Source organism: Polistes fuscatus, unplaced genomic scaffold (assembly GCF_010416935.1).
Source record: "Polistes fuscatus isolate 324 unplaced genomic scaffold, CU_Pfus_HIC Scaffold7, whole genome shotgun sequence".
NCBI classification, from domain to species: domain Eukaryota; kingdom Metazoa; phylum Arthropoda; class Insecta; order Hymenoptera; family Vespidae; genus Polistes; species Polistes fuscatus.
The window spans coordinates 2107986-2134791 of NW_025113151.1; the positions used below are offsets into that span (position 1 = coordinate 2107986).

At 27.5% G+C, this 26806-nt stretch overlaps 4 protein-coding genes across 6 annotated transcripts in view; 2 read left to right on the forward strand and 2 right to left on the reverse strand.

Moving 5' to 3' along the window:
* LOC122524082 (elongation of very long chain fatty acids protein 4-like) overlaps nt 1-9022 on the reverse strand; it is a 17554-nt gene extending 8532 nt beyond the window's left edge. For both annotated transcript variants that reach the window (XM_043646162.1, XM_043646159.1), the window contains exon 1: nt 8375-9022. The gene's annotated coding sequence lies outside the window, so the exon portion shown is untranslated. The remainder of the gene's footprint in view (nt 1-8374) is intronic.
* Nucleotides 9023-13263: 4241 nt separating this feature from the next.
* On the forward strand, nt 13264-16134 carry LOC122524168 (glycine receptor subunit alpha-1). Of its 2 annotated transcripts, none has more exons than XM_043646271.1 (9): nt 13264-13355; nt 13502-13584; nt 13808-13907; nt 14085-14239; nt 14502-14657; nt 14821-14961; nt 15048-15277; nt 15389-15538; nt 15658-16134. In XM_043646271.1, exons 1-9 carry the CDS (start codon nt 13282-13284, stop codon nt 15913-15915), a joined length of 1347 nt encoding a protein of 448 aa, XP_043502206.1. In that variant the 5' UTR covers nt 13264-13281; the 3' UTR covers nt 15916-16134. The 2 variants fall into 2 exon arrangements, with proteins under 2 accessions (XP_043502206.1, XP_043502207.1); XM_043646272.1 differs by having other exon boundaries at nt 13269-13355; nt 13513-13584.
* A 42-nt stretch (nt 16135-16176) lies between these two features.
* LOC122524169 (periodic tryptophan protein 2 homolog) lies at nt 16177-20929 on the reverse strand. Its single transcript, XM_043646273.1, has 15 exons — nt 20813-20929; nt 20299-20411; nt 20093-20187; nt 19846-19974; nt 19482-19752; nt 19223-19407; nt 18723-18993; nt 18138-18642; nt 17708-18045; nt 17476-17623; nt 17149-17326; nt 16920-17063; nt 16760-16834; nt 16462-16681; nt 16177-16373 (listed from the first exon to the last, which is right to left on the reverse strand). The coding sequence occupies exons 1-15, from the start codon at nt 20915-20917 to the stop codon at nt 16256-16258; spliced, it is 2895 nt and encodes a 964-aa protein (XP_043502208.1). The 5' UTR covers nt 20918-20929; the 3' UTR covers nt 16177-16255.
* Nucleotides 20930-21950: 1021 nt separating this feature from the next.
* On the forward strand, nt 21951-26466 carry LOC122524402 (V-type proton ATPase 16 kDa proteolipid subunit). Its single transcript, XM_043646681.1, has 3 exons — nt 21951-22240; nt 24801-24990; nt 25426-26466. Exons 1-3 carry the CDS (start codon nt 22159-22161, stop codon nt 25628-25630), a joined length of 477 nt encoding a protein of 158 aa, XP_043502616.1. The 5' UTR covers nt 21951-22158; the 3' UTR covers nt 25631-26466.
* Nucleotides 26467-26806: the final 340 nt, after the last annotated feature.

Below are 26806 nucleotides of genomic sequence, written 5' to 3' on the forward strand. Positions count from 1 at the left end.
AAGGGATCATAGTTCATGTGTGTTATACTGAAAAAAATGTAAATGGCATATATAAAAAAAATGTATATTTATAATATTTATAAAATAAATTGAAGATAATTATGAATATATTACACATGGTTTTCTCAAAATGTAAATCTAGTTAAAATTGAAAAAAGATCGATAATTGTAAAGAAAGTTTCATTTAAAACTCGTCTAATCATTATTTTCTATCGTAAAAACCCATTAGCTTCTTTCGAAGATCCTAACTCGAGTTTATGTTTGCTAATATTAACGGTGGCTTTTGAACGTATAACTATACTAACCGATTGTATTTTATATCCTCGTTAAGGAAAGAGAAATTGCATTGGGTGATGAAAAACGATAACGGAAATATAATCTTGTGATATAATAATTGATTCTAGTATGATACGAATTGATAATTGAAAAAAAACAATTTTTTTCCAAATTAAATTGCATAAAATATTAAATAAAAATTTCATTAAAATTCATGAAAATTGTGTGACCTGTTATATTAATATTTTATATTACATTTATCTTCGATTATCATTATTATTATTATTATTATTATTATTATTGTTAGAAAGAAATGATGGTAATTAATATGATGTATAGAGAAATATTATATCGTTAATATTTATAATAATTATATTTTCGAATGAATGACTTTGCTTTCGGTTGCTTATGGTATCTCAACATCTCATGGGAGTTTGGAAAGTGTCACACTTTAGTAAAAGAGTACAGACGTGTGTCATCATGGTAATGAGGCATGGTTGCATTCTAAACATACGATTCCAATCTAATATTATTAATAACAATAATAAAACAATCTTCTGTTATATAAACGAAAAAGTCTAATCTTCGATTAGAAACAAAAAAAGAAACATTACTAATACGTTATTTATCTGTAAGCAATGAACGAGGAAAAATTTGCGTCAAAAAATAGAAAGATAGTAGTCTAATACTAAAAAAATAAAATAAAATAAAAGAAAATGTAAAACTACATTCGATATTAGGTACCGTTCGTTGGGTGTAGTAAACTTCGAAGTAATAAATTTCTACGATCGTATAATTCAAATTTACATGTAGAAACGTAAAAAGAAATATAAAAAAAAAACAAATGGGAAAGAAATCAAGACAATTGGTTTAAAAAAAAAATAAAAATAAAAATACATAAAAATCATTTTAGTTTTAACGAGTGGTATGTGAACAAGATAAAAATGTGTAGAAACGTAAAAAGAAATATAAAAAAAAAAAACAAATAGGAAAGAAATCAAGACAATTGGTTTACAAACAAAAAAAATATATAAAAATCATTTTAGTTTTGTTAACAAAATAAAAATGTATGACCTAGTAATATTTTTCAAACGTATTCTAGAAACAACAAAATTATTATACATTTTGAGATGTTACTTTGTAAAAAATGTTGAAATGTTATGCCACTAATAGGAATAACTTATCTTTTATATTTTGTTTCTTTTCTTTCATTCTTTCTTTCTTTATTTTTCTTAAGAAGTGGAATATGTGTTTAAACGAGTACGCGTGTACCCTTCTCGTCTTCTTAAACACTTTTCAAATCGATGAGAAATGGCGTGGAGACGTGCATTTTACGACGACCTCGTTTATCACGTTAAAAGACACGTTGTACACTCTCTATGTATATTTTTGTCAAGGATCCAGGTAATAATAAGCTTGACATATAATTCGAAGAAGGGGGTGGGGGTGATGAGAATAGGGTAGGGTGGGGGGGGGTATTTTAATAAACGTAACTATCTTTCGTTTTTCTATTATCCTAATTGTTTAATAATCATTATTTTGTTTAATAATTAATTGTTTAATAATCATTATTATGTTTAATAATTAATTGTTTAATAATCATTATTTTGTTTAATAATTAATTATTTAATAATCATTATTTTTTTTTGTAATCTTCTTTTGTTTAATAATCATTATTTTGTTTAATAATTAATTGTTTAATAACCATTATTTTGTTTAATAATTAATTGTTTAATAATCATTATTTTGTTTAATAATTAATTGTTTAATAATCATTATTTTGTTTAATAATTAATTGTTGAATAATCATTATATTTATTTATTTCTTACAAAACTTTCTTCAATATTGACTTCATATAAAAAATTGTTAATTACTTATTTCGATATTTGCGATAGGTTTTTAAATTTTGTTTCTTTTAAAAATCATTCGTCGTATTTTTTTTTTTATTATTCATCAGATAAAATTGTAATAATCGAAGATTAAAGTATAATGAGACTATAGAATTGAATGTGTATAACGCTTTTATGTTAATCGACAAAAAAATCATAAATGTGATATTAAGTAGTAAATAAAAAGTTTGTAAAATGAACTTTCTATCGTAACATTTCTATCGATTAGTATCATCGTATAATAAGTTTCTTACATTCGAGATAGAATTTAATTAGTGTTAAGCCAATTTTGCTGTCTCATTGAATCCGTTCGATAGGAACGATGGTATTCGTAGATAAAACATTAAATGTTTATACTGTCATTGACTTTGCAATTAGTATACCGAAGACAGAATTGAATTAATGACATTTTAACGAATTCAATCATTCTTTCGTTATTCGTTAATGTAATTCAATCACGAACGAAGAATAATTTTTAAATAATTATCAATAAACTTGTTTTATAGTTTTATTTTTGTTTAATAAAATATTCACGTATCACACACACACACACAATTAGAACAAAATTTGTGATTATTATTTAATTTGTATATATATTTTTTATTATTTTTATTTTATTTTATTTTATTTTATTTTATTTTATTTTATTTTATTTTATTATTTCTTTTATTTTATTTTACTTTCTTTCAATTATATTTTCTTCGTTGGGTTTCGTCTTACTCGTGTTATGAAACTGTTGCTGAAATATTTTGACGTCATTGAATTTACCAAGGAAACGAATATTGTGGAATGTTAGTTTAAATATGAATTAAATGAAATAATATTTAGAGACTTGGTCAAACATTTTAGCAGGTTGACACGTAGTTCTGGGTACTAGAATCGCAATCGTGGATAAATATACGATTATTTTTAAAATATCGCAAAAATATATTTCCAAATGTTTCAAATAACATTAATTCATTATCATGAGTTTCATTTAATTTTCTTTTCTTTTATTTTCTTTTTTTAATTAACTTTCGATTAATACGTGTCTCAGATCAGGATTTTGTAACGAAAAATTTATATGTTCGGGTGGAATTAAAAATTGTATCAATATTCGCAAATTGTTTTCTCTTGAAATGGAAAATTCATTTTTTCTCATTCAAAATTGAAAACAAATTATTCGAATAGTTGCAAATTTTGAAATCAGTACACGGGTTTATGAAAATGAGGACGGTATTTGTATCGTATGCAGTTTTCTCGAAACGGTATAGTGTTATATAGAAATAAAAAAAAATAAAAAAAGAAAAAAGTGTATTGCGTAGCCGAGAAAGATCGTAAACGTGTTCGAAGATTATTTTACCGTTTTTCTTAAGAAAGAAAAGATTTCTACGATCGTATAACGTTTACCGCCCAACTATTTGAACAATTTGTTACCCAGAAACAATAGTTATTTCTAAAACTAACTGTTATTTTATTATTATTATTATTATTATTATTATATATAGTCATAGAAAAAATCAACAATTTTTCAAAATATTATTTCAAATCGTATTCGATTACGTTGGTGATAGTTTTAAAAATATTTATTATAATATATTTAATTATTAAATATTTATGTATTATTATATTTTAGAAATATTTGATATATTATATATTATATTAAAAATTTCGTTAGTAAATAAATATTTAACATCAATTTTTTTTTTTACAAATTGAACGACGGTACATTTGATCGATAAAAATTTGACGTTTAAAAATGATATTGAAAATATATTGTTGATTGGTTGAATTTGTATTGTATTGTATTAGATTTTGATAACAATTATTTTGATAAAAATATTAATATTATATAAAATTGTTGATTGGTTGAATTTGTATTGTATTGTATTAGATTTTGATAACAATTATTAGGAAAAATGAGAAGTAACGTTTGATTCTTCGTTATTAGAAAAAATTGTACGAAATAATGATGAATATTGGGATAATTATTCGATTTAAATGAATAGAATAGGAGTGAAATTACTTTTACAAAATAAATTGGTACGTGTTAACGATATCAGTTGAGTCGATACACTTCATGGTAGAATGAAACGAAAGAAAAAGTTGTTCGATAGAGAGTGGTTGGTACTACCTTTCTCTCAGAGAATCTTTTAGATCAATAAACTAGCCATTTCTAGATACCAGTTCGCGATATGTGCTTTTGAATGATGAATAAAGTCAAAAATAACAAAAAAAATAAATTATTAATATTACATCAAACGAACAAATAATAATAATAATAATAATAATGATTAATATATTATCATTTATCAATTCTGTATTCTCTTATTAAAACAATTATTCATTTTTTTTTAAATATACAATATTATATGTTATAAATAAATAAATAAATAAATATAATCTTTTATTAAAAAATAAAATTCTAATGTTTATCAGAAACAATTTTCATACAAATATTTCACATTGAAATATACAAATTTTTGTATTAATATTTTTTGAAAAATATTCCAATAGTAGATAATAATTTTCTTTTATTTGAAAAAACAATAATATTCTACATAAATATTTAATGGAAGAAAAAAATATTCACAAAGTATCTGAATACCAATTTGTTAGTTTCATTTAATTTATTCTTGGAAAGTGATATATCAATTTTATCGATATAATAATCAAAATAAAAGGTAAAGGAAAATTAATTGAAGTAAAATATAGTAATCAGTAACTATCGATGAAAAGTATCCAACGACAAAATATATCAAATTCAATATCTTTGTACTAATCTGTAAAGTTTGTTTCTAAAAAAAAAAAGGAAAAAAATTACACAAGAAGTAGGTATACTTGAATAAAGTAAATAAATTATTTGATGGGATAGAAAATTAAAAAAAAAATTGAAAACCGGTGGCAACGACAAAAATAACAACTACGATCGGTTTCACCGTTCTTGACCAACATCCTCTCTGGAATCTAGCCGTTATTAAGTTTCGCTTTCCATAAATAGGCTGTATATCTACTCTATACAATGTTTACCATTTAATACTAAGTTTAATACTAAGTTTCTATATTAATTGAAGGAAGAAAAAAAAATAATAGAAAAAATCTTCCACATAAAAAATTCGAACCAGTGTGTGTGTGTGTATGTGTGTATTTTTAAATATTATTTTTTTAAGAATACTACAATAAATCAAAGAAACAAAAAAATCAAATATCAAAATTGTTAAATAAAAAAAAAAAAAGGAAAGAAAGATTGTAATTATAAATAAAATTATGAAGTAAATTATGACAACGAACGCGAACGTATATAAGGAGACAAAACGAGATATTATTTCTACTAATCGTTGCAATTGATGATGATGAATGCATGATGATGTTGTCGTCGATATAATATAGTTCATTATTTTTTATAATTAATATTAAATTTAATATTAAAATTTAAAATATATTATAAAATTTAAAATAGAAAAAATTAATTTAATATTAAAATTTAATATTATTTTAATATTAAATTTATCAATTATTAATTCTTTAATTTATTAATTATTATTATTTAATAATTAATTTAATATTAAAATTTAATATTATTTTAATATTAAATTTATTAATTATTAATTATTTAATTTATTAATTATTATTATTTAATAATTAATTTAATATTAAAATTTAATATTATTTTAATATTAATTTTATTATTTCATTTTCGTACGTGTTCGCGAATAAAAAAATTTGTCTAATAAGATTTTTATATTTTTCTTTCTCTCTTTTTTTTTTCGATTACTCTTCTTTCTCTTTAGTATTTTTCTTTCCTTTTTTTTTCTTTTCTTTTGTGTAGGAAAAGAACCTTTGACCTTTTCGATGACGCTTCAAAAAACTCACGTATAAAAGTTGATCCTATGGTTGACGTCACCAGACCTTTTATCAACGTTTTCATACGATGATTATGGTTGTACGATTATAATTGATGATGGTATTTCTATTTACTGAATCAAACTATATTACTAACTTTCGATGTCAATGTCTAGGAGAATATACTCGTTTATAACAAAATCCGTGCACCAAATGCAAATATTCAATCACTGTCACTGACAACTTCGTCAAATTAACAGCAAATTTCTTTTCAATTGGTTTCTTTTTCCTTTCTTTAAGTTTCATCATTATTATTATTATTATTATGATCTCGTTTACGTGTGCATTTTTATTTTATCTAACAAGAAGAAATATTTGCTGAGGTTGTAATTTTGTTCTTTTCTTTTTTTTCTTTTCTTTTTCCTTTCAATATTTCAACTCGTGTTTCTCTTTTTATTTTGTCTTTATTGTTCAACGACTTTGATACAATTGAAAAGGAATAATTAATATAAATAATATTATGTATATTGATTTACTTGTATATTTATTATAGACATATTGATGTATGTGTTATGAATTGACATGTGATTTCTAATTTTTTGTTTCTAATTTTTTCTAATTTATTTTTATATATATATATAATATAGAGTTAATAATATAATAATAGTTAAATAATATATATATATATATTTTATCCAATTGTTAATTGTTAATTTATTAATCAATTTATTAATTGTTAATGTTATCTTTGTGAATTTATTTTAATAATTTTAAATTAATTTTATATTGGATTTTTATATTATTCAATGAAATGTTTAATTATTAATTAAATGTTTAATTTAATATGTTTGATATTTTTGTCATAGGATTTTAATTATGGGATCAAAACTAATGATATTATATTTTTGTAATATTAATAATTCTAAAAATATAGTATCCACACACACATACACTCACTAACATACACAGCACACATTTAAAACATTATAATCGAATCAGAAAGTGTACACTCTTAGTTTCTTCCTTTAATTAAATTATCAAACGATTGTTTGAAATAAAGTTTTGAGTAGTTTTTTTTTTCTTTTTTTCATTTATTATAATGACATATTATTATTTTACGATTACTTATTAGTCATGTGTTAAAATGGTAGATGACGTTATTTTATAATCCTTCATCTTTATTATCGTTTGTCTTCGAACTCGTACGAGTATCTTTAGTGTGTATAAGGTTGGTAAGAGAGAAGATTTCTCTTCAATGGATTAAATAAAACCACTTTGCTAATACATGTATCCGGTGTGTACGTTTTGTGTCTCCGTATAAAGATAGTTTAAGTTTATACTAGATAGCACAAATTACTTATGCGAAAGTGAAATTTCTCATGTCGATATAAATGACACGTTTTTATCTTACTATTAATTACATTTCTATTATTACAAATGAAATATATCAATTTCAATTGTAATATTTTCATTAATAACGTTTAATCCAAAAATTTATCCATGCAAATTAAATCGTAATGTTATTTTTATTTGGAAAGGAAAAAAAGGAACAAAATATTTTTATACGCGTAATTAAAAGTTCAAGTTTAATTCAATCATTTTAAATTTGCATATATATATATATATATATACATTTGTATAATATTATTTTAAAATCATTTCTTTTTTCGTATGACATTTGCAAATGAATATAAAAATATATAATTTAATGACAATGTAAATATGAGTGTAATTTGAATAGATCGAGAGAAGAAGAAAAAGAAAAAATTCCATAAAATAAAATAAAAGAATAAGAAAAAAAAAAACCAAGAACTACAATTATGCAAATTTATTTTGACGTCTGATTCGTTTCATTATCGATCCGAAGCGTAGATTCAAAAAGGCAGTTATGCTCACGAGAAAGCATATCTCTGTGTATTTCTATGAGTGTGTGTGTGAGTGTGTGTATACGTGTATAAAACAGTATATATATCCGGGTGAAAGTTATAATGAAAGAAAAAGAGAAAGAAGAGAAATAAAAAAAGAGAGAGAGAGAGAGAGAGAGAGTACGAAATACAATCTTAGGAGAAATGCTTAAAAAAAAAATTAAAAAAAAAAGAAAACAAACAAACAAGAAAAAGGACCAAAAACCAAAAGAAAAATGTATTCCCCAGATCATCAATTTCGTTTGAAAAAAGTGTCAGATGTGTGATATTTATTTATTTTTTTTTAAATTCATTTTCAAGCACCTTTCTAATCACTCGAAATTCGGGAGAACTCGATTGCTTCTTTAGAATTCAAAAAAAAAAATAGAAAGTAAAAGAATGTACAGAAAAGAATTGCGAAAGAAAATAAAAAAAAAATATGTATATACATTATGTAAAAATGTAATATAAAAGATACTTACTCAAATTAATTAAACTCTTTTTTCTTCTTTTTATTTATTTTTTTTTTTTTTTTTTAATCAAATCAAATTCGCGCACACAACCTTGAGTTACCAATGCACGTTTCTTTCTTTCCTTTTTTATTTCAATATATCACTAATACCGGTTCAACGTGCTAGCAACACGTACATACACACACACATACACAAACACTCGCGTATTATGTATATGGATCAAAGAAGTTTAAAAACACCTGTTTTCTAAAACGCAAAGTTCATTGAACTACGTTTCGAACGACTTGTCACTTAGATTCTTCCTTTCGTTTTTATTTTTATCCATTTTCATTCGTGTGAATGACCGTATGCACTAAACCGGGTCCTCCTCCAACTCATCCAGCCCCTCCCCCCGCCCCCCTCGTTAAACTATACTCACAATTCACATTTCTTATCGATTAACTTAAAATATCCAAAATTTGTTTGTGCAAAACTTTATTATCAATGATATTTGTATATATATATATATTTATAAAATAATATTTAAATATTTAAATGACGATTAAATTGTTCGTATTGAAAATGATTAATTAATAATACGTATTAATATTATTCCACAAGTTTCCATTGAAACTTGGAAATAAGCGCGAGTGATACGAGCCCCCAACGTTGCTTCAGTTTTCTCGGCAAACTGTTAGGGTGGCAAGCGCCGGGGTTGGCCGCCATCATAGAAATCAATACGACACCCTAAAAGGGGTGTCTTGTGGGTGTTCTTCTATCATCGAATTCGATCGTGTAACATTACCCTGTTAACCTGTTAACACAACAGATTTTTGATTAAACCTGAACGCATGAAAACAACAATCGAAATAATTGATATTGTTCATTTTCGATGTTAATTTTATTATATTTCATTATTTTTATTTATTATCGTCTTGTGAAGATAGAATACAAAGAAATATAAAAGAGATTGGGTTTTTTTTTTTTATAGAATAATATAATTTAACTGTATGATTAATCGAGATTTTTTTAGATATTTTATGTAATTATATATATATAAATAATTTATATTATAATATATAGTATAATATTTTTTTTATTTATTTATTTATTTTATTGGTTATATATGATTAATCGAGAATCCAATTTTTATTTGATTCTCATCGATGTTTTGAAATTTTGGAACAGTATTGTTTGATAATAAGATTGAATTTTAAATAAATTATTTTATGAAAAGAGAAAGGGGAGGGGAAAAAAAATTACAGAAAAATTGAAATGACAACGTAAACGACGGTGAATTGTTTCATTTAAATTTTTAACTCTGCGAGTCTATTCGAACACCGATAATTAAAATATAATACACATTTTTTCTTACGATGAAACAAATTTCATTTGTATAATATTATTTAATAGATTTTGGTCTAGAGAGAGAGAGAGGGGGGGATACAAAAAAAAAGAAAAACATATGGCAGAGTTCGTTGATCCTTTTTTTTTATTTTCATGAATGAACACGGAAATGCACCTGAGAGGTATACTCGAGAATTCACGGCTCGTTGAACATCGGGCATGACGAGAATGAACATTTATTAGAAAATAAACAAGATTGCACGCCTAATCGTTTATTAAACTACGACATTCCGTTGTATATTTGACAATGTATATTCAAATGATTTTTTTCTTTTTTTTTGACAAAGATTTAATTTGATTTATTGATAATATGGTGGACAAGGAAGTATAAGAGAAAAATAATTTGAATTATTATTATTATTACGTTGTTTACTTCGATTGCATCATTTCTTTTTTACATTCCAACATTTCTCTATTTTTCCTATCGTTTGTTCTTTTTTTCTGGGGGGGTTTCTTCTTTCATCTCGTAAAATTGATCCGACGTTGTTTTCCTTATTCTCCAAAGCAAAAAACAAAAAAACGAGAACAATAATTTTATTATTCGTAAATTCTCGTGAAAGTTATTGTTTAATAACACGTACTTTCCCTTATCCTACCGAAAGTAAAATAAAAAACAACATAATCTTTATTATAGTTCGTATAATGTTTAAGGAGAAAAAATTTCATCGATTAATAGAAAAGAAATTTTTCAAACAAATTACAAAATTCGAACGTTAGATTATTATTATTATTATTATTATTATTATTGTCGCGTTTATTTGATTTTTTACAAACTTACGTGAACAAATATATTTATGCATGTATTTTAATAAATGCATATGCACATGTGCATCTCGACGTACACAAATTGTGCATCGGATGCGCATGCTCGATGCGCATGCGCACTTTCTCCAACTGTTTTTTATTTTCCTGTTTCGAATTCAACTGAAACAACGACATAATTATTTCCACGTTAAAACTTGTTCCTTCTTCTTCTTTTTTTTTTCTTACAACCCTTTTAAATATAATTGTTTTTTTTTCTTTTTTTTTAAATATTTAACCAGCTCAAATATAAAATATTTTCTATCGATCATTTATTATATTCTCCTATAATAACGATCTTAAAAAAAAAAAAGAAATAAATGATTATTTTAACGTGATATATAAAAAGGAATAATTTTGTATTGAAATATTGCGATAGAGTATGATTAATAACAACGATAAATGATTAATCTAATTCGAAAGGTCGAACGTTGTATGCGGTGAAAACAAAATTTCATGATTATTTGTCGAAAGAAAAAATATAAACGTGTCTCGTAGGAATTAATAAAATTTCTAAATTGACGTTTTGCATTCTTAACTTTATTGCTGAATAGATTTTGCTCTCTCTTTCTTCCTTTTTTATTTCTGAATGGTGAATTGGGTGGGGGCGGGGGAGAAGGGGGGAACAGGGGGGGGAAGAACGATAGAGAAGAGTGTGCACACATAAATGGGACAAATACATACGAGAAGAAAATCATCGGGCGAGTGAACTTTCTACACCAAGTTCCATAACATTCCTGACAATCTCTTCAACGAGTGAAACAGTATTTACATCTGTTGCTCCTCCTACACTTTAAATATCCAACAAATGTTTCAAAGAAAGGATGTTAAATAAACATCGGCAAAGTAGTAACGTAGATTATAAATTTTGGTTTTTTTTTCTTTTTTTCTCCCGACTATTATTACAAACCCACGTCAAAGGTTTTTTTTTTCTCCCTTATTTGATGGGCAATAAAAAGATAATTAATTACTCAAACGTGTAAGAATAATCTAACGGTTTACTATGAAGATAAAATATTTTCGATACTTAGAGAAATAAATTGTACACCGTTAGTTGTATTTTATTTCTTATTTTCTTTTGCTTTTTTTGGGGATTGAAATCAATCGAGAAAAGTAAAACGTTATTTTTATTTTTGTTATAATGATGAATTTGTGATGATTGATATTATTATTTTTATTATTATTATTATTGAATGATTGATTAACTGTGAGATTGATTGATCGATTTAATTATTTATTTATTTATTTATTTATTTATTTATTTATTAATATGAAATATATTATTGTGCAATAGTAAGTTTTGTGTGCACGTGTAAGTGTTGGTCTTTTAAAAGTTTGTAATATGGCTTCAGGCAAAAACACCGAGAATTCAAGACGACCCCGTTGGATCGTGAGAAAGACGATGATGATGGTGATATCCTTTTTAGATTCTTTCGAGGTTTCACCAAGAAATACATTTTCTTTATCTTCTGACCCAATTTTCTAACAGAATTTTGAATTTACAATTAGAAATTGATTATCGAGAGAAACACCTGTTGGATAATACTTTAGAGAACAAGTATTTGTCTACTAATGAACATAAAATTGAAAGTGTAATCAAATAATTTGTCCCATTTTCTGTTTCCTTTTTGTTTTTTTTGTTAATGATACAAATTATTCGTTACAATACAATTGTAAAAATGAAATTGTTATGTTTGAAAAATTTCGTACAGAAAATATAACAATAGATGGAATTATATTTGAAGTATGATTATTTATATTAATTAAAATTAAAATATAAAAAAATCAAATATCGAGAAGCATGGTTCATGGTATTCAAGTATTGAAACGAACATGAACAACAACAACAACAACAACCATGCTGTCATATTATTCGTAATATTTTTATGACAATCATTACTACAGCATGTCATTCACCGTTTTGATTTTGTAAAAATTCATGATAAAAAAGTGTGAGTTAAAAGGAAAAAAAAAAATCTATAGGACTCATCGAGGTCATCGATTGAGGTCGACTTTTCGAAAGACACGTGACATCTAACATAAGTTTAGTTTGGTATAAGCATGTACCGTTGTTTCATCTTTTGAATGATATCAATGAAGAGGAAACTGTATTATAATGGGTCTTTAAAGTACACCAAAGTTAAAATTGTATCTTTTTTTTTTAAAATACACTTTTAATATGCATTAATCCGATTATACAAATTTTGTACTACATACTTGAAAAATTCGTATCAATGACAGTAATTAAGAACAACGTTGAACAATATTTTAATTCGTAATTACAATGTATCCAAATAAATATTTTATTTTTTCGTTCGATTATTTGATAATTGAAAAATATATTTATATTTCTTTTTTACTATTTTTTTTTCTTAAATAATTTCTATTTTCATCAAAGAAATATACTTTCGAAAATTGTACTTTCCTTCGAAATCAAAATATTATACAACAGGTTTTATAAGCGTTCGCACCATTTTGGAATTGTTTTTTGTTTAGCATATTTAATCGTAGGCATGTTTTGTTTTGTGTTTCTGCCAAGTGAAAACTAGAATATTTTATCTCTTACATAATATGACAAAATAATAATTGTCATGTCGAAATGTAACTACGATACCTGCAATTGAAATAGATTGCATATAAGTGACCGGTTAATGAATTAATTGGCACGCCTTTCGAGTTAGTTAGAAATGTCGATCGAAAGACATTGACAGTTCTATGAGGTTCTAAAGATGAAGTGTACTACGATTGTAATCATTTTACTTCACTATTGTTTAAATCTTTTGCAAGAAGTCTTTTCTACCAGGTTGTACTTTTTATCTCGTATTTTTTATTTATTATAATTTTATCGAGGAGAAATATTTCTTTTTCTAAAAATTGTCTATTTCTTTTTGTTTTTTTTTTTTTTTTTTTAAATAATTAAAAAAGATATTTTACTCAATGTAATTTTAGCATTTTCGAAGGAAACAATATCAAGAACCAGACGAAAAATGTTATGAAACCAAGAGTCGTATTACCAGATCATTACGTTAAAGGTTCGTTAACAATATATCATGGTTACCATAAAGTTTTATTATATTTTTTAATATAAAAACAATTTAATCAAAAAAAAAAAACCCTTTAGAAAAAATATTCATTACAAATTCATAATTGTAGGATTGCAAATACGAAAAAACTTTCTGGTACCCCGATACATGAATAAATGTGATATCATTAAAACTGGAACAACAATAATCGTGTCTGATTATTTTGTTTCAGAAATTCGACCACCGTCAAAGAAGGGTGTACCGGTGACAGTGAATTTTAGTATTTTTGTCGTGGACATTAATTCGATCAACGTCGAGGACATGGATTTTAGGTAAATTTTCGTATATTAGAATGAACTCAAATTTCTTACGTTCATTGTATCGAAACTTTACTTTGGAAATATTCATTTGAAAAAAACGCACGAACTTTTGATCCAACCTAATAAATTGTCCTGATCATATAATTATTGATTTGTTTTTCTTCTATTTTTTTTTTTTTAAATTAAAAGAGTAGACATGTTCGTTCGTCAAAGTTGGACCGAATCAAGACTTTACATGCCGGATGACATATTCGAAGATGGTGACGATTACGTTACATTTCCACCAGAATTTTTTGACAATCTTTGGCAACCCGATCCATATTTCCTGAATTCAAAAGTATCTGGTAATTATATTTCAATTTTGTTGTATTCAGAATGATTTTAATTTGACCACACTCATTTGCCGATTAACGATTCGATGAAATTAGCAGTTTTCGTATATAAAAATAGTACACATACGCATACACCTGCTGCTTTTATATCGTCATTGATTAAAAATCACTTAAAATATTTTCATACGAGTGATTGATTCCTATATATTCATGACACAACAATATAATCGTGACAAGTTGTGTAATGCTGTTTATTGTTATTGTTGTCTCGCAGAAATCGCTACCTTAAATCGCAAGTTTTCATCGGTCACACTCTACAGAAACAAAACAGTAAGATATTCAGCACGTATGCACGCGATAATAGCGTGTCAAATGGAATTCCAACTTTATCCGATGGACATACAAGTTTGTCCTATCTACATTGAAAGTTGTAAGTTTAACACAAATAATGTATTTATTATAAATAATGTGTCTGAAAAGAATAATAGTTATTTGTCACGTAACGCGACAAAACTTGTAATATAAACAACAACGAACACAATCATTTTAATCGTTTTATCATTTGTTTTTAAAAGCAGATTTTCTTTTCCCAGTTTCTTACAACAGTCAAAAGTTACGTTTGAGATGGGACGACAGTGGTGTAACCGTTAATCCTGAATTAAAATTATTACAATACAATATAGGAAAACCTGTTGTCTTTGAAGAGACTACTCATTATATGTTGGAAAAGAATGGTATGAGATTCTATTGGATAGAATTCAATTAAATTCTAATAGAAAAAATAAATATATAAATATATGAAAATCCGAATATCGTTTAGGTAATTTCTCAAGGTTGGTCGTTTTGTTTCGATTTGAGAGAGAAATCGGACATCATTTGATTCAAACGTTTGCCCCATCAACGTTAGTCGTGATGTTATCTTGGTTCAGCTTTTGGTTGGGTTTGGATGCTATTCCTGGACGTGTTGCTCTTTTAGTTACAAGTATGCTTACTTTAGTGACAATGTTTACTGGATTGAAAAGTGATATTCCTCCGGTTGCTTATGTTAAAGTAAGATTATGATGATAATGATGATGTTGATGATAATAATTTGTTAATTATATATTCTAATTTGATTGAATTATTTTTGTAGAATAAATTAACAATATTATTCATTTGTAGGCATTGGATCTTTGGATGGCGGGTTGCATGATGTTTGTATTTGCTGCTTTAGGAGAATTCGTGGTAGTCAAAGTACTAGATTTGCGAAATACTAGTTATCAATTCGGAAGTGATTTACAATCATCAATCGTGCCTCGAAGTTTTCAAACAGTTTGTATTTATTTTTTTCCTTTTATCTTTCATGATATAAAAAGATGTCACGTTTTAAGTTACGGTACGTGTACATTTAAATATTCTCATTATTTTATCAAGTTGTTTATTTCATTCAGCGGTCAATTTCAACAGACAAAGGGCAAAATTTTGGATTCTGGGATTACGATACCATGTATGCACCAAAATATAAGGCCAAACGAATAGGAAGCAAAAATCTTTTACATACTTGGCTCGATCTCGAAACATCTCCGTTATTTCCTTCCAGAACTAGATCGCATAAAATAGATCGTTACAGCAGAATAGGATTTCCTATTCTTTTTCTATTATTCGTAATTTTATATTGGCCAATACTTTTATTCAAAAAAGCAGCATGATGTTGTAAGTTTATTTTTTTAATGCCACGTCAATCAACTATTTTCAGTATTAATTGACTTTGTTTTGGCACACTTAGCGATCCGTATAGAAATTTCTTTATAAATTTTAATTATTACTATTATTATATATTTTAATAATCTAATGATACAATATACACATTCGTTGTGTACGTAACGCTAAATTTTCTTAAATAAAATAAAGATTAGGAAAAATTGAAATGATTTCGCATAAAAAAAATATTTTTATGTATTTCTTATATATGATGCATTTACATTCATTTTTTTTTTATATACAAAGTTAAAATTATATTACATGTATTAAGATATATCATCATGAGTGTTATAATGAATCATCGGATTCATCACTATTCGGATCATTATCTTCTAATTTAGATTTAGCAGCCTTTATTTCTCCCATTTGTCTTATGTAACTTATCGTGTATTGATTATAATCACATCTGCAATATAAGAAATTATGTTTAAAATGATATTTTTATTTTTCAATGGAAATGTAATATTGTTCTATAATAATTCAATTCAACTTACATTTGACTCAAATCGTCGTACATTTTTTGCATATTTTTTTGCAACATTAACAGTAACGGCATTTGAAAGATCGTGATCATTTTATGTCCATGATTAGTTAATATCACTTCTATCCATAAAAGATAAAAATGTATATGTCTCGTTGATTCTAATTCGGTTGTTATGAATTTCAAAACCTTCTCTACATAAGTATCAGCCAGGGAACTTATAACCAGTTTAACTAAAATATTAAATATAACAAATATTGATTATAATAAATTAATTTTCTTATTTAATATGAATATCTAAATAGTCTTACTATTTTTGTATGGTACAGCTTCTAAAATTTGTCTTATTAAAGATTTTTCATTTAGTTTCAAAGCCATCATCAATGCTGAAAAATGAAAACACATTTTATTTAAAGTTAATTATTATTAACACACATAAATATAATTATAAATGTTTGATAAGATACAAACCTTTTGCATATTCCTGTTTAGAAAGAGCTTCTTTGGTAGTGTTAGGAGTGATTCCAATCTCCAGTTGAAACGGGTCAAACATAAATTCGGTATTTAACGAATATATCAGCAAACCTTCGGTCGTTGCTGCTCCCCATGCTTGTCCTAATTAATAAATTTATTTTAATAACAAAATCAATTTAAAAAAAAGAGCATGTATTATATTTATAATATTTAATATTAATTTTACCTGTTGGAGAAAATTGTAAACAATAAACCCTGACTTCCGGTTTCATACTTCTGCTAGCCATATCGCCTCTTCTAACACCTGGCAAACGCAACGTCACGTTACCACCCTCATTTTCTTCACGTTCTTCAACCAGATTCAAATTTCCAAATTCAGTCAGTTTTCGTCTATTTATATAATCCTATTGAAACAAATAGTTTATTCATTACAGAATGTTATAACAAAAATTGAATAAACGAGTAGGACCCGTGTTTCATATCGTTTCAAGTCGTATCACGAGTTTCACACGTTTTTATAGTCTTAGGGGTAAATAATTATAATAATACATACGTTTACCGCATCCAAAGACCTGTTTTGTGTGACTTCAAATTTTTTTAATAATATGCTTTCCTTAACATTATAAATACAAACGTTTTTAGAATGTCCACCAGCTAATATACACGAGCCATCAGCAGTATAACACAATGAAGTAAATGCTCTGGAATAAAATATAATTTTTAAATTAACAATCAGGGTAATGAATTAAAATCATATTATGAAAAAAAATATGTTTTTTGCGTACTTAGCCTGTGAAGATTTTTTAGCTGAAATCATATCTGTTTCTAATCTACCACTGGCTAAATCATTCCTGCCCTCGATACTGCCTGTTTGTTGTATAGTTTTACAATCGAAAAATGAAATTTCTCCATTTAAAGTAGCAACTGCAATTTCTTCCCCGTCAGGTCTGTAAGTGACGTACAAACCCTCGGCATTTAACTGTATCGTCTCATGCGTAGAATCACTTTTTATAGTATTCCATATTTTCAATGTTTTGTCCCAGGAAACAGATACCAATTCAGAGCTCGCCAAACTCGGATTAAAAGCTAAACTAACAACGGGTCCGGTGTGACCACCTAATACCTAAAAATTAAACGAATAATTATTATCATAGAATAGTCTTGGAATTATCAAGATTTTTAGGTGATAGAAAAATTTGTTGAAATTAAACATACTTCTAATAATGATCCTGTTTTAATACTCCACAAGTAAACAAAAAAGAAATCTTGACCTCCGGCAGCAACGAACTCGTCGCTCGAGTCTAACGTCACGCAAGAAAATTGTATCGGTTTAAATGACGTTAAAGTTTTAAAATTTCTGTATCTGGTTAAGTCGTTCGCTCGGACAGTTCCATCCAGCGAAGAAGAAACAATGAATTTACGGTTGTGACTGAACAAAACTCCTGTAACCTCGGAAGTGTGTTCTTTAAAGGTAACAGAACAAAATCCGCTCATGGTATTCCATAGCTTTACTTTTCCATCTACTCCACCCGTAACAATATATTGTCCATCAGGACTATAAGCTAAAGAATTAATATTGTTACTGTGTCCTTGCTGTTTCATAGCGTATGTTTCACTTTGCCATTCCCAAACCAATAATTGACCTACATTTGAACATCCTAAAGCTATCCAATCTCCAGTAGGATTTATCGCAATAGTGGAAATACTTTGTTGAGAAATCCTGATAAAACAGAAATGATTAAGTTAAGAAATGAAATAATAATATAATATTATTTTGTTAATAATATTTAAAGAACATACTCTAAAGAATGAATCACGTTCCCATCAGGCATATCATATAAAAAGAAGGTACCATTATTAAATCCTACTATTAAAATATGAGAATCTTTATGATATGCAGCTGACGTTAATATTATATTATTTGGGTATTGTTGTTCTACTTTTGGTGATACGAAATGACGTGCAATTCTCTTATAACGTAATTTTGTAAATTTTTTCAACGTTTTTGTATTATCTTCTTCTTCTGTTTCTTTTTCTTTTACTTCTACTTCTTCTTCTTCTTCTTCTTTTGCTTCTACTTCTTCTTCTTCTTTTACTTCTACTTCTTCTTCTTCTTCTTTTACTTCTTCTTCTTCTGTTACTTCTCTTTCTCGTTTTCCTTCTTCAAAAGAAGAAGAAGAAGAACAAGAACCATTTTCTTCTTCAAATGATGCTAAAATATTATATTTATTAAAATGAAATTACACATGTTAAAGTGTTACTAAAAATTTCAATAAAATTTTCTTTAATTTTTATCTTACGGAATTTGAATAATTTAGTCTCAGAAGTTTTTAACAGATTTTCAGTTTTTTCTATAACTTTATCCAAGTCTACATCATCTTCATTGTCGCTATCAATTTTTCTTCTTTTTTTTTTAATCGGTGGTTTCCAAAGCACTAAATCCTTGGGATCAATGGTACATTGCCAACAGCAAACTTGTCCATTTCTATAAATAATATATTTTTTATTTTTTATAAATAGTCCATAAAAATATTATTAAATATATAATTAATACTATACTTGTCAACAGTCGTTATGTCATAACTATCCTTTCCAAAGAAACACCCTACGATACTATTACGATGACTACCAAGCATAATTGATTTAAAATTAGCCCATTTTTTTAAACTGTACAATTGAATACAAGAATTTGTGGAACCAACAGCCAAAAGGTTGGAATCGGAAGACCAATCTAAACACGTAGTGTCATCGACAGCTGCATGAAATATTCGTTCCATTATAAATGGATTGTATTCTCCTGATTGCAGACTTGGTGCATTAAAAATAAAAACTGAAAAGATTATAGATACAAATACATAAATCATTCAATTATTATAATACAAATAAGGGATAAGAATATTATGTTTCTTTTATACGTGATTACCATTATTGCCTTTACAAACAGCTAAGTGTTTCCCGTTAGGTGAAAATTTAACGCATTTGACATGAAATTTAAATCTATATTTATGTATCACCATTTTACTGATCATACTGATTATATGAGCATCTCCCTCTGTAAATAAAATTTTTTAATTAATTACAATTTCATCTTGTAGTTTATTAATTTCATTGTTGTAATCATATGTTGTTATAATGTAAGAGAAAAGTAAATTTATTTGTATATGCTTTACCTTCATTAATTGCGACTAACAAACAACCATTTGGAGAAATGTCTAAAGTGCTATAATTATAATTACTTTCTATTGGAAGAGTCGTAGATTTGTTGCTGAAATAAAACGATTTTAATATTTACTAGTTTCCTAAATCATTTTTATAAGCGCATAATTATTATTGTGAGTATATTAGAGCTATTACTATTAATATATTAAATACTTACTTTTTCAAATCAAAAATAGAGATTCTATTTCCCACTGGACTAATAACAGACGATCCATCCAGAGAGAAAATTACATTTCCTTTACGGTAGACCGTACCAAGTAAATTATTGAACTTTAAAATATAAAATACAATTTATATTAATTTAAATAATATTTTCCTATCATTTAACAAATTATTTAATTATTAATAATACCAATATTGATATCTAAGTAGATATAATAAATTCAACAACTAATATAAAAATAGGTTAGAAAAAGTTATTATAAAAATAAAATACACATAAACAATTTACATAAATTTATATAATATTTTCTATTTTTCACTATTATATTTATTTATTAATTAATTTATATTTGCGTTTATTAGTATTTATCTGTGTATACATAATAAACTAAACAACTGAAAAGAGGTTAGGAAAAACTATTAACATATAAAATGAATTTTCTATCAATATAAATATTAAATAATAATTAAATAATAATTAAATATTAAAAATTAAAATAAAATCAAACCTTATAAGAGAATTTCATTGTGTTCCTAGAAGTTAATTCAAAATATAACAAAAAATAGCAGAGCACGTTGATTTTATTGTTCAAATTGGTAGTACAGTGAAACATGCGACCCCTACAACTTCCGCTAAAAATTACATATCACGTGTTCGAAACTAAGGCGTCGGCTTGAATACAGAAATTATATTTTATAGAATAAATTTCTATTTTGCGTAAACTAAACAATTTATTAAACAATTTTTCATACATAAATAATATTAATAATATTAATAAAAAAACAATATATATACATATACAATGAATAAAACTTATCGTTCTCATTTATCCACATATTTATTATTGAAATTAATTTTACAATAAAATATAATAACATTTAAACATCAAATTAAAATAAAGTAAAATTATGATACAATTATCTACTCATATTTGCATCTTATTAGTTAATTAAATAAGATCAGATGTTAAATAACAAGCATATAAACATGTCCTACATTCACCCATATGTGTGATTCGATACGCAGTTGCGATAAACGTTTACACGTTCATTGATCTGATAAGACGATCGCGAGATAATTACTTTATTTAAATTGGAAAAGGTAGATAATAATTTGATACAAGATAAGAACAAAATAATATGAATAAACTATTCATTAATTTATTATATATCTTCTAATACATGAATGATTAGAAAAATATATTGCAAAAATTCTATCGTAATGTAAATAAAATCAATTGATGACAGTTTAAAGCAAATGAAAATTTAGAAACATGAAATTGTGTCAAGGCAAGAATACATGTACATATACCTATACATATATGTATGCATAAATATATACGTATAAGTAAATTAGTTCTCTTCAAGCGTCTCCAGGTAGAATTCCCAAATATTGCATAGGCGTAGATCAGGAATCGGAAGCGCGCGCGTCACGCGCTTCCAAAATATGTGCGCATGCGCATAGAATGAAATATCATTAGACTAGATGGCGTTTGTGTAAAGTATTTGACGTCATGTCGATGAGAAGAGACAGGATCGATGATTGGTTGATTGTACGGTAGCTCTTATTGGATGACCAATAAGAATCGCGAATACATTATTCGGTAAGTGAACAGCTTCCTCTATCGGTCGTCACTCGTCACATGACCCGCGCCACTATACGGTAGGCCATATTTGACAGTGGCACTAGTCTAGCGAAGTGAGTGCGTGAAGATCGCTCTTCGTTCGACGGTCCGCGAATTATTCAACCGACAACTTGTGTAAATACTCGCGATCATTTATTGAACGAGGAGTCCGTAGAGACGTACTCAATTAATTACAGATAGAAGATTATTCTACACACAAAACACACAAGATGAGTACGTTTTCAGAGGACGCACCCATTTACGGGCCCTTTTTCGGTGTAATGGGCGCTGCCTCTGCCATTATATTTTCCGGTAAGTTTCTCTCTCTTTCTCACCCACGCACGCACACACACATAGATATATACATACATACATAACCATGATATATTTTACTGTCAACCATTAATCGATACTAAAATATTTCGATATTTCTATCTGAATAAAAACCAAATCCTCCGAACCTTAAATGACTCATCATGACGATGACGTGCACGATAAAATATTATTTAATAAACGAACGATAAAACACACAATCACGTATAATCATTCTATATAAATATGCGTGTATCTATATATGTGCCCGGGGAATCTGGGGAAACGTCTAACGCGCCATTTTATCTACCCAAAGCGCGCAAGATTTGGAAAAATCGATCCCATATTTCGTCCAATCGATAACAAGGTTCTTACATCGTAGGGGGTTTTTTTTTCTAAAACGTGTCACATTTTTTTATTTGACAATCGAATGTGGATGAATTAAAAACGAAGGACGTGAAGAAAATAAAATGACGGACGGATGGACGGACAGACGGACAGACGAACGAATGGATGGGTTGACGGAGAGAACGCTTAATCGAACGACGTACAATCGAAACGATACTTGTAATTTAGATTCTCTCTCTCTTTCTCTCTCTCTCTCTCTTTCTATCGTTCAATATATATATATATCTTCTGTCTCAGTCTCTCTCGTGTATCTTTCAATCCCTTCGAATGCAACGACGAAGAAGACGCATATAAGACTCGTTGCTCGTCGTCCTTTTAACGATAGGAAATGGAAAAATACGACGTGTCTTTAGCTCTATCTATCTCTCTTATTTTCTCTATCTGTCTCTCTTATTCAGTCTCTCTCTCTCTCTCTTTCTCTCTCTCTCTTATTCGATGCGCATAGCAACGGCAGAGAAGTTCTAATCTCGGTTAGCTGAAGATGCCAAGGATACGGATTCGATATTTGAAGCGCCATTTTCCTGCGCATGTAGATCGTCAATTTCGTAATCTTCTGAAAACATGATCCAAGAAACTCTCTTCTTCATTAAAACAGATTCCTCTTTCTTCTATCCAACCATACGTCTATCTCTTTCTATCCTTCTCATTCTCTGTCTCCTCTCCGTCTTTTACGTATGCATCATTAAAAAGAACAGAACGTTCCCTACCTCCTTCCTCCCTCCCTCCTTCAGTTACTACAGTTAGACTTTAAATTCTTATTTCGTAATTTCGTTGACCTCGATAAGAAGAAGCATTACTTTTTGTTTCCCTGTCGACAGTTGTAGTTGGCTTTTTGTTTAGTAATTGATCTAGTAGATATATATAGTTATGTATCGTATTTTATCATCCTTATCATTGAGTTGTAACATGCTCTTTTGTAACACGAGAAACTTTATGATATATTTTGAAATGTTATGCCAATGTTTGAAAAATAAATGTCTAGTTTAAAGAGAGAGAGAAAGAAAGAAAGAGTAAAAGAAGGAAGGAAGGAAGGATAATAGAAGGCAATCGAGTTTTGCTTTCTGGGAAGTGAGCCACGAGAATCTCTCGGCTTCCTATCGAGGAAATCAATACGAATCCGTTTTCTCGTGTGCGCCGAAGTCCTATCTTCAATGGAACACGACGGCAGCACACGAGGAAAAGGATATCGAACACGAGGCACGAATGAGGGAGACACCGGGATGGATATACATATATATACGAATAATAATGATCTTCGTCTTCTTCTTATTCTTATTCTTCTTTATACAATTGGACCACAGTGTTCTCAAATAACTAGACTAATCCCTGATTAATATTACTAGCCTATTACTGTTTAAATTAAATTCCTATCTAGTGATTTTCTTTTCCATGTATTCATTATTTTCTTTTTTTTAAAGAAGAGGAACAATCTTTTTATAAACGGACAGTACTTTTACATTTCACATGCAATTTACTTCTATAAGGGATAAATTAATATATTCTTTTTTCTTTTTTGCTTCTTAATGTATTCCATATCAAAAAATGGGGGGACCAATCGTGCCACGCCCCCCTACTCACGGGACGGGGACTTACATGATTATCATGTGACTGCCAACGTGAGACTCATGTGACTCCGGGTTTCCAGTCTCTCTGGGCGTAACATGCTCGTCATCGATCAACCTTTTTGCATTCTTTTTGTTTTATATATATATTTCTTTTTACCTTATATATTCCTTTCTTGTATATTTTTATATAATTCTTTTTTAATCAACATTTAACAATCATGCTATGCCATTTTTGTAATTCGTTTTTAAAAACGATTCTTCGATTTTAGGATATAATAATGATAATCGATATATCGATATTTACGATTGTAAAAATTCGACTTCTACGACTATGTCATGATTATGCAGTTACTTCTGATCTAATTAATAACATTTATATTGTTAGCAACATCTTTTCCATTTTTAAATGAAATCAAACAATTTTTTCTCAAACTTTTAATTGTGGTGTTATGAAAATCTTATTGATAATGTTTAATTGTTTTTTTTTGTTTATTAAGGAAATAATACAACATTTTGATTGTGTTGAATATAAATGTGTGAGGTTATGATGACAAAATGGGGGAATACATTTGTTTTATTATTTGTAGCTCTGGGAGCAGCTTATGGCACAGCTAAATCAGGTACTGGCATCGCAGCGATGTCTGTTATGAGGCCAGAACTTATTATGAAATCGATCATTCCTGTTGTCATGGCGGGTATTATTGCCATTTACGGGCTGGTAGTAGCAGTTCTTATTGCCGGTAATCTAGACGAACCACCTAAATACCGTCTCTATAAGTAAGTACTAGATTCTTTATTTTTGTCGATAAAACTTATATATATTTATGCTGTACGCTTTAACACCATTTTAATATTACGTTGTGATTTTTAAAGATATGACTTACATATTTAGCGTTATTAGAAGTAGATGTCTTTTTTTTATCATTACTTTATTACTACTTTATTACTAGTTTAAAACTAACTAATAATGTATTTAAGATTAGGCTTATATTAAAGATAACAGTTCTTATTCTTATATTTAGCATAAATATGATAAAATGTTTTCATTGTTCATACTTTACGCAAAGCTATTAAAACTTTCTAAACAGTTTAATACAGCAAGTAAACAAAAAGGGTTTAACGATTGTATAACTACGAATCGATATTTTAACCTGATTATTCAACGCATGTATTAACGATTAACGAAATTTCTTTTCTTTCCTTTTGCTATAGCGGTTTTGTCCACCTGGGTGCTGGCTTAGCCGTAGGTTTTTCTGGTTTAGCTGCAGGATTTGCCATTGGTATTGTGGGAGACGCGGGTGTAAGAGGCACTGCACAACAGCCTCGTCTCTTTGTCGGTATGATCTTAATTCTCATCTTCGCAGAAGTATTGGGTCTCTATGGTCTCATCGTTGCCATCTATTTGTACACAAAATAAACAGCACGTAGAGAGGCAAGAATGCAAGACTTGTCGCCTGCAAACCAACAACGCTCCCCTAAAACTATTAAAATATTGCAACTTTGTTTCGACATTTTACTTAATCATATATACAAACATACATACATACACACACACACGGATACATATACACACATATTAATCTCCGTTCATGATCCGTATCGCCTTATCACTTGCGCATACTTCTGTAATGTTATATTCAAACTACCATAATGTTAGAACTCGTGCATTTAAAAATAACGTCTACACAAATCATTCAAATGTGAAAGATGTGTTGTATCTTAGCGGAAGTATTGCGATGCAAGTAATGGCTGCGACAAGTCGAAAGATACGAAATGACATTATTTGGAAGTATGGAAATTATTATTATAATTATTATTTCGGTCTGACGAAAGGAAGTCGAAATATAAAAAATATTAATATGAAAAGGGAATAAGAAAAAATATATATATAAATATATACAAAGGTGACAAAAATTCACACACACAGGCGACAGGGAATTAACATAGAGGAAAGAAGAAGAAGAAAAAAGAAGAAGAAAAAAAAAAATCAAGAAATACCCCATGTCCCACGACGAAAAAAACACACATTTCTCTTTCACTGTATAGTAATCATTTCTTAGCGTAGTTTGACATTGAATTATCAATTAAAGTAATCGGCTCTACTGAATGTATAAAGATGAGAATGTTATTCATAAAAGAATACTTAGCACAATTATATAATATTAAACGTAATTGAAGTGGCAGTATACATACAGCATGCGATGGAGGTGTACGAAGAAATGAAGAAAAAGAGATACATTGTTTACGATTGAAGAAGAAGAAGAATAAGGAAAAGGCCAGCAGCAACAAATGTTTGAATATATTATGCATGTAATTAAACAGCGTAATACACACATGGTTGGTCATTGTACAGTAGTAATGGTTCTGTAAAAGAACAAAGAAATTAAAAAAAAGAAAAGTTACAAACAGAATTCGTACAACCAAGAGATAGAGGGAGAGAGGATGGATGCAATGAGGGACAAAGAATGATGTGTATTGAAAAAAATAAAGTCAACGAAAGGGGAAGATAAAGAAGAAGCGTGAATGTATTAAAGTAAATGAAAGAAAAAAAATAAAAGTGGAAAATATGGAAAAAAATGAAATAAACAAAAAA